The sequence below is a fragment of the Cryptotermes secundus genome, unplaced genomic scaffold, assembly GCF_002891405.2.
Source record: "Cryptotermes secundus unplaced genomic scaffold, Csec_1.0 scaffold1104, whole genome shotgun sequence".
In the NCBI taxonomy this organism is placed as follows: domain Eukaryota; kingdom Metazoa; phylum Arthropoda; class Insecta; order Blattodea; family Kalotermitidae; genus Cryptotermes; species Cryptotermes secundus.
The window spans coordinates 8,874-22,024 of record NW_019718630.1 but is presented as its reverse complement, the minus strand read 5'-3'; the positions used below and the strand labels follow the sequence as shown (position 1 = coordinate 22,024).

The 13,151-nt window shown below is 39.0% G+C and overlaps 1 protein-coding gene across 1 annotated transcript in view; it reads left to right on the top strand.

The window, feature by feature from the left end:
• The window catches only part of LOC111862666 (ATP-dependent translocase ABCB1), a gene marked incomplete at its 5' end in the record, with an annotated part of 76,692 nt that extends 63,757 nt beyond the window's left edge, over positions 1–12,935 (top strand). The window contains 1 exon segment of the mRNA XM_023848216.2: positions 12,355–12,935. Within this exon segment, the coding sequence (XP_023703984.2) occupies positions 12,355–12,555 (201 nt within the window).
• Positions 12,936–13,151: the final 216 nt, after the last annotated feature.

The window sequence follows — 13,151 nt, the reverse complement described above, 5'->3', positions numbered from 1 at the left end:
AGGCTCTGCGAAACCTGAAGTTTGAACCGATTCCACACCCTCCTTATTTCCCCAATCTTGCGCCTTGCGATTTTTATTTTTTTCCTCTACTCAAGAGAGACCTCAATGGTAATCATTACATCTCGGACGATGAGGTGAAGGCAGCTGTCAAGTCCTGGATTCGAGAAAAGTCGGAAGAATTTTTCAGTGATGGAATGAAAAAACTTGTTACACGTTGGGAGAAATGTGTTAGCCTTAACGGCGACTATGTTGAAAAATAAATATACGAGTATGCTTTTGAAACTTAAGAATTGTACTTTAATGTACTTTTTGCCCGATCTTGCTATTTGTTTTTGTTTGTGCTCTACAAGCATGTGTGCATTACTTTTCAGCTTACCCACATACTTCAACACAACATGTGTCAGCCTTAAATGGCCATCTTCAGGTGTCTTGGTATTGTCGCGTGTTGCCTATGTGACACGACAAATAAATTCACATGGGTCTCGGATTTGCCAAATATGTTTATTGGCCAATCTCTTCTACACTTACATGTACAATTATCATCCACTTATAATGTCATCAGACGTTTCTTACAACACTGTTATAGTTACTTCTTGCACCGATAATCTCGGTGAAGTCTTCTGTTCCATTTGTCAGATGCGAGCTTGCTTCTGCTCTCATCGGAGCTGCACTGAGAACTCTAAACTCAAAACCTGACTTGTCTCATCGAAGCTGGACTTTTATAACCTCGACGCAGACTCGGTAGAAGATACCATGCCGAAAGGTTCAGTCCGCTCACTGCTATTGAAAAGTTGCTTCAACAATTCATGTGTAATGGTGGAAACTCCTCTGTTAGGAATTGCTAGCGTTCTACTTCCTAGCTGCTATCATGGGAACGTTGGTCGTTGCCTAGAAAATCAACTCTGATCTCAGCCATTCATAGCCACTGTAGTGGAAATGTTGGCCATTGCCTAGGAAATCAACTCTGATCTCCTCAACCATTCTGGCTTTCTGGTGGCATGCCACATTGCTTGCTTCTTAAGTTTGTTCATCCTGAACAGCCTAACGGTGTTTCCTTTTCCTTCATTTCCGAGGATTCCTGCTAGCAACAACTGCATTCGGTCTTGCCGTTCTTCACATGTGTTCACTGTGTTCATTCTACCACATCCGCCCCTTCCTTCAGGGGTGCTCGTCCCGAGCCACTCCATGGCATTGTTCAGTCAGCTCAGTTTCATCCAACGTTTTCTCTCACACTTTCACTCTCACTGGGGAGGCCGGTGCTTCTACATTACCGGCTCCTCCTCTATGCGCTGTTTCATTCTTTCTTTCACTTTGGCGGCGGTCGACCCCTCCACAAGGTCCAATTCTTGTGTTTTGTGATGGGACAGGAGATTCAGTAATTCGCTTCACAGTCTCATGTCCGGTCATCTTTCTGTAGGTCTCAATCCTTGTTCCTCTGTAACATTGCTGTTTCGCCCATTGTCCCTTCACGAGCATCCACCCTTTCAACGGAGTTTTCCTTGGGCTGTGCCACTTTCGCACTGCAGGCTGTCCTTCTTCAGGCAACAGCCAGTCTTTCCCGGAAAATATCTCCCTCGTCGTGCCCCTGCTGCACAATGGGACACCTTCCTGCCTTTTTGCTTTATCTGCCATGCCACTTTCACACGGCAGTTCGTCCCTCTGTGGGACCCTATGCCTCTTCATCGGTCCTCTGACCAGCATTATTTCGGTGTCTTCTATGGGGGCCTCTTCTTTTTGTGCCACCTCAGGATTCCTGTCCACTGAGGTCAGCTTTTTTCCAGATGTGCTTCTGTCGTTTCTCAGCAGGCCATCATCCTTCATCTCCTTTGGTTTCAATTTTGGCCATCACCTCCTTGTGGCTGGTGTCCATCCTTTTGTCTCATGTGGCGGCCATCTCTTCTCACCAGGCTTTCCACTCATCTCGGTCAGCCTTCCATTCCACTCTCATTTCTTCATGCATGGCCAGCAGGAGTTCCATCATTTGTTGGGACTCCATTTTTATTGTAGCCCTTGGTCCAATAATTTTTTTCCCAGAATCTGAGCCATACCTCTTCTAACACCACTTGTTGCGTGGTGTTTTTATAACACAACAAGAAAATTCACGCAGGTCTCAAATTTGGCTAATATGTTCATTGGCCACTTCAGGTTCTCCTCATCGTCCAGAGGTTTTCTCGTTCTCTGTCTTTCTCTCTGCTACACTGCATTAACCTTTATGAGCCGAAAGACACCGTATGGGGACCTTTAAATTATGCTGAGATGGCCGAAGGGCACCGTATGGTGATTCGCAGGCTGCGCGTGCACACAGTGTTTTAAAATCTAATTTTAAGATAGAAATTCTTGTTCTACTTACATTATTTTTGGACACCAGCCTTATAAGTAGACTGTCTTCCCTCCTGCATCATCTAACTGAATGTTGCATGTCACTGAATGCAGAGCCCGTCTTTTGCAATTCATGCACTTTGTCCGTAATTAACTCTGTTTTTCACGCGAAGCGCACACACGCAATGTTAGTCTCATATTAGCAGGAAGTAAGCCAGTGATGGTGAGTAGTGTCCTCTATTCATAACGCTTATACAACATTGCAATTTCAACTATGCACCATGGCCCCTTTTCACATTGAAGAAGTCGAAATTGAGAGGCTGCTCGTAAATCACACCATTCAGAATGCGTTACAGTTTATTCTGAAGGGACCTGGAAGCAAGTGGAATGAGGTGATATTCCAAGAACTGCCTCTGTGTGGATAGTCCGACATACGTGAATAAACAGAGTTTCATAAGGCAATGTAGGATAAGAACTCGCCCACACTCGGGTATACAGGAAGCCTACGTGACAGGAGAATGTGCAGTACGTAAACATCTTCTCCTATTGCCAGATAAAAAACACAGACAGTGCGTCAGCACCATGCATTTATACTGCAGAAGCTTTATGCATTTTTGTGGACAGACGCTCAAAATTGGGGAAAAAATTTTTTTGGAATCAGTGTAACAATTTTTGCAGATTCTAAAATCTGTAAATTACAATATCTGATTCTATATAATTTCTAGATAAAAGTAGCGTTTATTTCGTTCGTTTATCACAAAAATTGTAGAAATCACAGCATTTTGAGTAACATGATTACAAGCGGGCATTTAAATTAAGTCCGTCCCACTGCCACTACCGAAATTTAAATGGCCCGTCCCCTAATCGTTAATATGCGCTAATATCACACGATGTAGTCAACTTTTTATAATAAACTAAAATCCATTAAAATTTTCTATTATAATATTCATTACTTTGGTGAAATTCTATTCCACCTCACAAGGGGTGTCATCCATTTGTTTAGAACTGTGTGTTTCTCTCCATGTGTTGTTGCAGCAGCTTGTTTTTATGTTCATTAGCCCATTGTTCTATTAACGTCTGCAATCTCTAATCTACAAAATGTCACATATTAATATTGTTTTTTTGATTGTTGTTATTAATGTTATGTTGGTTTACTTTATACTCACATGCCCCTTGCTTGTGTGTTGTTCCCTCTAGCAGCATGTAGTGTTGTCTTCACTAGTGCAGACGTGGTATGTTCGCTTCTATATTTATATGCCTTGGTTGTGAGAAGTGGGGGAGGGTATGTGTTAGTGTAAATTTTGTATAATTCTTCAAATATAGGGTTGTGTGAATCAATATTAGTGTCATTCATATGTAGATTTCCCTTACTGGTTTTGTAAATATGATACTTCTCAAGTGTATTCAAATATTTTCCTTTCCTCCCTGTTATAAGTGCCATGGTATCTGTTATTTTGATGTATGTATGTCCAGTGTTCAATATATGACTTGAATATCCCGAGTTACTATTGTTACTTTTTATGTCATGAATGCATTCTTTATATCTGGTCTTAAATATTCTTCCTGTTTGTCCAACATACTTTAGTGGGCAATCCAGGCATTTCATTTGATAAATTCCACTTCTACTATATTTATCTATTTGCAGCTGTGGCCTTAATATATTCTGTATTGTGTTCCACATATGGAAGGCAACTTTGATTTCCATGTCTCGAAAAGGCTTTGTAATTGCTCTTACTTCCCTACCACTGTATATGAAGGCAACCCACATTGTTTTTTGTTGCTGCGAGTCAGCATGTGTATTTCATTTTAGTTTTTTCTGGTGGGGGGGGGGTGATTTGCTAATTAAGTTTAAATCATATTCATTATTATATATTATTGTCACCTGTTGCTGTATGTAACGTGACAAATAAATTCATGCCCTTTTGGATCTTAGTGAATTTATTGAACACTCACTCTTACACGTACACAATTCACAATTTCAGTGTCCCAATTACTTCTTCTACTGTAGTCACTTCCATTCACTCAATACAACTCAACTCGTAGCTGCTGGACTTCAACTCATACTGAATACTGCTCTTAACACTCTCTCTGATGAATACCCCTCATTATGTAGCTTCCGCACTAACAACACAGGAAACAGTTATGTGATAGCTACCACTGTTGCATAACATTGTGTTTACCGATTGCCTAGCAATAGTCTCTGCACAGACTCGCCTGTTGCATGACGTCACAGCCTAGCAGGGAGGGTTGTTTACCAAGCGTTGTGTAGTTATGGGATGAGTGGGGTATGTGACGTCACTCACATTTCCTGTTGCGCAATTCAAGCGTTCACAGAGTTGTCGCCTAACAACGCGCCAATACAATCCGCAACTCTCACATTGCGCGCGTCCCCCGAGGCCTCTGTGGCTCAACAGTTCTTGCATAGAGCCAATACGGCACAGTATGTTTTGAATGGTGTTCATTTCTGCGTCTCTTGCTTTTTCTGTTATTGGATATGTATACAATCAATTTACTAAATAGTTAATAGTTAATAGCTAAGAGGAAGGGAAGCTATTTTAATACACTTGAGGAGTATCATATTTACGAAAGCAGTAAGGGAAATCTACATATGAATGACACTGATATCGAGACGCACACAATCCTATATTTGAAGAATTATACAACCTTTACACAAAATAACACTATACCCTCCCCACTCTTCACGGAAGCAAACACTCCACATCTGCACTAGTGAAGACAACACCACACGCTGCTAGAGTGAACAGCGCACAAGCAAGGGGCATGTGAGTATAAAGTAAATCAACATAACATAACATTAATATCAACAATCAAAAAGCAATATAAACACGTGGCATTTCATAGAATACAGATTGCAGACGTAACAGGACGGACTGACAATCATAAAAATGGGCTGCTCCAATAAAACACATGGAGAGAAACATATAGTTCTAAACAAATGGATGACGCCCCTTGTGAGGTGGAATAGAATTTCACCAAAGTAATGAAAATTTTAATGGATTTTATATTATTTTATTTTATATTATTATATTAAGTGGACTACAGTGTGTGATGTTAACACATATTAATGCAGTGTACCAGTTTTAACTCTTTGACTGGCGCGGGCGTGTTTTAACGCCCGGACGATGCCAGCCGTTCCCTGGCGTTGGCGTGTTTTAACGCTTTGACAATCTCTTCCCTTCTTTGCTCTCTTGGCACTCATCAACCAAAGACATATATATGATAGTTTTTGTGCATGTTTGTAAAGAACCCTTGTAAACTTTGTGGGGGTCTATATTACTGTCAGAACCCTCTGAGAAGGAAAAGGTCAGAAAATATTTCACATTCATTCAGTTTCACCATGGCTTCTTGCAGCAAGTGTCTTCGTGTTCCTACAGACCAGCTGGAAAATGTTGTGAACGAGATTTGTTCTGATGATGATAGTGGCGATGAAATAATGATTCCTGAATTGGATGAAGTTGATAGTGACAATAATACAGTGATAGACAATGATCCACAAGACAGTAATCATGAACATTTACCTACCACGAGTGCGGTGCCTGACACGCCCATCTCATGAACGTACGGAGACATTGTACCCCCAATATTTTCATTTGCTAATAGTTTCGGGATCAAAATTGATATAACACATAAAATGCATCCCTTTTCATGGATTAAAATTTTTTCTGGATGACGACTTGGTAAATCACATCACAACTGAAACCAATCGCTATGCTCACCAGCACTTCAACACACATGAGTTAGCTCCTCACTCTCGAAAACACAATTACAATTATGTCACATCAGATGAAATCTGGACATACTTAGGAATTGTGTTCATGACAGGAATCGACAAACGCCCTGAAATTGAAGAATATTTGTCCACTAGGCCCCTATTTCACACCCATGGTATGGACAAAACATGTCTTTGAGGTTGAATAGTTTCATTCTATTCAAAAAGAACACAACAAACGAAAAATACAAGAAGAGAAATTACAGATTCAAAGATTTTATATTGGACTGTGTAGAAAAATGACTGAACCAAACAAAGAGTGTGGAGAGGGAGAAAAGTCAAGGAATGAAGTGGATGACGAATCTATTGCATCAGACTTGAATGCAGTCACGCCTCCGCCCTCGACCTTGAAAAGACCACCAGTGAAAGAGCCAGTAAATCGTCTAGAGGGTGGCTTGAAAATTCACAAAATGGTCCATGTTCCTCCCAGTAACAAGAAGAATGGTGTCCTGAGAAAGTGTCGCGTGAGTGCTAAGCACAAGATTAGAAAAGAAACAAGTATCATGTGTGCAGGCTGTGGTGTGGCTCTCTGCAAACTTTCATGTTTCAATGTTTATCACACGAAGAAAAACTAATAAAGAGGTATGGAAAGGCATTTATTGCATAAAGTATTGTATTTTAATTAGTTCCTGAAAATTTCGTTTTTAAAAACCAATTTTTGTTGAAGTTGTTTAGGAAAAAGTAACTACATGCATTTTAGCGACATAAGGTTTAAAGGGCCTGCCAGGACAGTGGTGGGATTTAAATACCCTTCGCGCCAGTCAAAGAGTTAATATATTAAGAAACCTGAAGATGGCCATCTAAGGCCAAAACTTGTTGTGTTAAAGCAGTGGCATGCGATACTATTTTTGGTAAGGGAAGCAATGGTATCTAATAAACGAACTGACAGCAATCAACTCACCAAAATTTATGTCACTTATTGAGTCAGTAAGGTCGTTTTGTATTCTGTTCGATAAACCTGTAAAAACTACTGTTCTCAAGGTGAACATTGAGTTTATGATCACATTTCCTCAACAAGTGAACTAATTCCACATAATTACCTCAGTCGATAGAATCCACGCTTTCATCATGACCACGGAGGCCAAGTTGCCACTTTCCTAAATGGCAGATGATATCAGTCAAGCATTTCATTATTTCTCTATGTTGTATTGTCAGGCACTTTTCATTGTCAAATTGACAGTCATTTCGAGATTTCCCGAACATAACAAGTTGCATTTTTGAAATAATATGTGTCTGAGAGTTCTCATATCGTTTCAATGCTTTATGAAGGTTGTTGATATCACCAAACCCAGTCTTGTTCCATACTTTTTTTTTCCTTGAGAAACAATAGGCATGGCCAACAACAATTTTCCTATATTACAGCAACTGGATAGCCACTCTGTTTAGAATAATGTTCCAAATTAAATTTCCTCACACATAATTTGGTTTGTGCTTTAATTTCTGGCACCTCTCATGTCAGTCATCCTCTTTCTATAATTATTTCCTTTTCAGAAAAGTCCCTGCTATTAAACCCCCGTTTTAAAAGGCTTTCGATTTCACAGTCACAGTCACGTTGTCTGCCAGCATTCATTTTAGCTGTGGCCTGTGCGTGTAGTCTGTTCATGCCCCTGCCACTCTTACCACATTATCAGACTTGCTTCCCTTAAACGCGGTTAGCTTCTTTCTGATGCGTCAAAATACGATCACAAATACAATCTTATGTCATATAAATATGCACTTACAATATTTTAATAAAACTTAATGTTACCTATAACACCCAACAAGACTGAAATCACACATAAACAGTTAATTTTCACATAACCATTGAAAGAACACATTCCTTAGCTTCCATATCACAGGCATTAGCCAGCAAACCAAAAGTTGCTTCCCTGCCCACTTCGTGTGAGACGAATTCCTACAGAGATTAACGAAGGAAACTTGGTCTGTCTCACCAAGCACGGTTAAGGAGGGAGAGGCATGTGGCCTTGACCAGGAACACACGCCAAATGATAATATTCAAATCCTTATTATTCAAATTGAATTATTTATATATGACTTCTTTTCTATTCATTTCTTAACTACCAAAGAAATGCTTCCCTTGTTTCCATGAATGGCACCCCACTGTGTTAAAGTATAAGTGGAAGAAAAAAGAACAGTTCATTGCATTATTGATGGACTGTGTTACACATAGATGTTTTAATATGGCTTGCAAAAGGATGCTTAAATACAGAATTTGTGCATGGAATGTGATAAATCTGTATAGGATAGGTTCACTTTTGAAAGTTGTGAAAGAAATGTCAAAATATAAGTTACATATAGTGGGACTACAGGACAGAGGTGGCACTGAACCAGCAGCCAAATATACATTTTTCTATGGAAAGGGGAATAAGAATCCTGTGTTAGGTTCATGTTCATATCAGCAATTAAAAGGGTAGAGTTTGTTTATGATAAGATGTCATATGTAATACTAAGAGGGCACTGGTGTGATCTTGTTCTGAATATTCATGCCCAACAGAGGATAAAACTGATGATATGAAGGATAGGTTCTACAAGGAATTAGAACATGTATTCGATAAATTGTCTAAATACCATATGAAAAATTTGTTAGGAGATTTCAGTGACACTTTCAAACCAACAACTGGGAATGAGAGTTTACATGAAATTAGTAATGATAATGGAGTTATAGTAGTAAACTCTACCACATGCAAAAATGTGTCAAAAGTACAATATTCCCACATCATAACATTCAGAAATTTACTCGCAGATCTCCTGATGGAGTCACAATAAAATTTACCATATTTCGATAAGATTGATTGTTACCAACACTTGGTTCAAGAAGCCAAAGAGAAGAATTTACACATGGAAGGCACCTGGGGATTGGAAGAGGCATCAGCTGGACTACATCCTTGTGAAACATCGATTCAGAAACAGTGTGAAGGATGTGAAGACGCTTCCTGGAGCAGACATTGACTCTGACCACAACTTGCTGGTTGCCAAGTTCCGAACCAGGTTGAAGAAAATTATAGGATTTCGAAAGCGCAGACCCAGATGGGATTTGGAGAAGTTATATGCTCAAAGACAAAGCGTGCAAGAGACTCTAGAAGAGAAACTCGGTGCAATTGAAGGTGAAAGCGGAAATGCTGAAGCGCAGTGGAACGATATAAAAGAATGCATGTTAGATACTATCAGTGATTTGGTAGGTAAAGTTGAGAAGATAGCAAGAAAACCATGGGTTACACAGGAGATGATGAGTAAAATGGAGGAGCGAAGAAAATGGAAGAATGTCAACAATGAAGAAGGCAGGAGGAAATACAGGAGACTGAGGAATGAATTGAAAAGAGCCACGGACAGGGCCAAAAAGGAATATCTTGAGAAGATATGTAATGAGATTATGGAATTTCAAAGAACAGGCCGTTATGATTTGATGTACATGAAGACAAAAGAACTAGGATGGAAAGAGAATCATGGGATTCAAAATGTTGGCATCGAAGACTCCCAGGGGAATAGAATAGTAGATCAGAGGCAAGTGCTGAAAATTTGGGAAAATTATATTTCAGAACTATATGATCGACCTAATCGGCCAGAAACCTTAGAAGTTGAACCGGAAGAAGAAGTAGATACAGACGAGAAAGGACCATATATTTTACAAAGTGAGGTGGAAAAAGCTATCAAGGAAATGAGGAAGGGAAAGGCTACAGGAGATGATGATGTACCTGGAGATGTGCTCAAGTTACTGGGAGAAGGTGGTTTGAAAACACTGACAAAACTAATGAACACCATATATGAAAGTGGAGAGTGGCCCAAGGACTTTACAGAAGTTACAATGATTGCCTTAAAGAAAAAGACAAAAGCTACAAAATGCAGCGACCATCGCACAATAAGTCTTATTGCACATACAGCAAAGATAATAGCAAAGATACTTAAAAGAAGAATTGAAAGGAAAATAGAGGATGTACTTGGAGAAGATCAGTTTGGATTTAGAAGAGGAAAAGGAACCAGGGATGCAATTGGGATGATGAGAATTATAGCGGAACGAACTTTGGAGATAGATGAAGAACTGTGTGTTTGCTTCATAGACTGGCAGAAGGCATTTGACCGGGTAAACTGGACCAAATTAATGCAGATCCTGAAAGAAACAGGTATCGATTGGCATGAAAGAAGATTGATTAGCAAATTGTACATGGATCAGAAAGTTAGAGTACGACTGGACAGGGGGGAGACAGGAAGTGTGCAGATTGGAAGAGGAGTTCGACAAGGATGCTGTTTATCACCAATTCTGTTCAACTTGTACAGCGAATGCCTTACCAAGGAAGCTCTGGATGGGCTCGGTGACTTCAAAGTAGGAGGGCAAATTATTCAAACTGTGAAATATGCAGATGACCTTGTGTTAATGGCTAAGGAAGAAACTGTGCTACAGGGCATGATTGATAGACTAATTGAAATTGGAAGGTGCTATGGCATGGAAATGAATGTGGAGAAAACAAAAGTAATGAAAATTTCGAGACAACCAACCCCAGTCACAATAAAGATAGACCAAAAACAAGTGGAGAATGTGAAATGTTTTAAATATTTGGGTAGCTTGTTAACAGATGATGGAAGGTGTACTTGTGAAATTAAATCCAGGATTGCCATGGCAAAAGCTGCATTTAGCAAGAAGAAGAATCTTTTTACCAGCAAATTGGACTTAAATTTGAGGAAGAAACTAGTGAAATGCTACATTTGGAGCATAGCTCTGTATGGGGCTGAAACATGGACACTTAGGGCAGTAGATCAGAAACATCTGGAAAGTTTCGAAATGTGGTGTTGGAGAAGAATGGAGAAGATCAGTTGGACCGATTATGTGAGAAATGAAGAAGTGTTAATTAGAGTCAGTGAGCAGAGGAATATCCTACATGAAATAAGAAAACGGAAGGCTAATTGGATTGGTCATGTTTTACGCAGAAACTGCCTTCTAAAAGAAGCTATCGAAGGAAAGATAGATGGGCGGATAGAAGTGACAAGAAGACGAGGAAGAAGACGTAAGAAGATGCTGGATGACCTTGGGGACAGAAGAGGATACTGTCATTTGAAGGAGAAAGCTCTAGATCGCATTAATTGGAGGAAATTTTTTGAAAGAGACTGTGGACCTGTCGTCTTGACAAATTACTGATGATGATGATGATGATGATTTCGATAACTGGGAGACTGCATTCAAGTGGACTCGATGTCCAATCATTCGGGAGAACACATCGTGAAGTTAGGGAGAGACTGGCAGTGAATAAACAAACAACGCAGAAATTTTATATGAAGACATTCGGTCTCAAGAAATTAAATGATGTAGAGAGTAAAGACCAATTGTTGAAATCTGAAATAGTTCACAGCTTTGGAAAACTTAGATGCTGAGGTGGATATTAAGAGAACTTGGGAAACTATTAGAGAGAATATCAACATTTCAGCCAAAGAGAGTCTAGGTTATTATGAAATGAAGAAGCATGAGCCATGGTTCGATGAAGAATGCTCAGAATGTTTAGGACAGAGGAAACAAACCAAATTGTAGTGGTTACAGGATCCAAGGGAAATAAATTTGGATAGTCTGAACAATATAAGAGGCATTTCAGGAACAAAAAGAGGGAATATCTGAAAGACAAAATTAATGAGCTTGCAACGAATAGCAAGAACAAGACCATTGGAAACATGTATACGAGTAGAGGAATAAATAAATTTAAGAGGGGTTACCAACCAATAAGTAGCTTTTTTTTCATGCATCCTGTTGTGTTATTATATACAGCTCTTTATTAAGTCTGTCACAACACAACAATACAGTGTTCAAGGCTAAATTAGCTTTGCTACATGTTTTGACTATTCATAGCCATCACCAGGCAAATACACCATCATATTTACACACTAGTGAACTGCAATTGCATAGTAAATCTGGATACTTGACAATTATCATATTATAAAACACGTGGTATAAATTACAATGAAATAAAACTTATTATAAAACAAGAGTTATTTTGTAAAATACGGTTAAAACTATTCAAGTGATAATCTATATCATGAAGTCAGTTGTTGCAATCTTGTATTTTCCGCAGATGTATATTCTAGACTCATATATGATAAACTGTTTTGAGGTGCATCCTTTTGTAGTGTTTATGCCTTGTGAACATGTGACTGCACCAGATTTTAAGAAAATTAATAGAATTTGAGAGATACCCAGCATGGAGCACCACAAATGTGGAATGTAACAGTGCTTGAGAAAAATTATAAGAATGTATTAATTCTTTTAGGTCGTTCAAGAAGCACTGGACAAAGCAAAGGTGGGCCGCACTTGTATCATAATTGCACATCGCCTTTCAACCATACAAGATGCTGATGTGATATTTGTAATGAATCATGGGCAGGTTGCTGAAATGGGTACCCACAGTGAACTGTTGTCCAAACATGGATTGTACTATAAACTTTGTAGTATGCAGAGTGGACCAAGGTGAAAGAGGTATGAATAAAATAGTGCTGGATGTTATTGTCATCGACAAAAATCAGACCTTCTGACTACTTCATAACTGGTAATTTATTTCCTCATTCATACTAGTAGTTTTAACCTGTCATGTCAATGCCTTATGTTGTTGCAGATTTATATTAATAATTACAGTGTGCTGTATTTTATAATAATATGTATGAAAAATAGTTTCTCTCTAGAGAAAAAGCATATGCAAGATTTTGCACAAAATTATTTCATTTTTAACTTTGCACAGGTACTATAATATGAGGGTTATCCAGAAAGTAAGTTCCAATGGGCTATTGAAAAAAAAATACAGTAGAACTTGGTTATAACGTCGTCAAAGGGACCTAAAAATAGTGTCGTTATAAACGAATGTCGTTGTAACCGAAATGGGCACTTCCACAGTAGCCTTATGTTAGTCACGTAAAAATCTACCAAAAACCGAGTTAAAATGTTGCATTTTTTAGTGAAATACGTAGTTAAGTACAGACTAACGTAACATTAACGTGGAATTGCCCAAATGTGTAATATCAAAGACATATTAGAGCGCTTTTCACTGACAATACACACAATATTTCACGAATC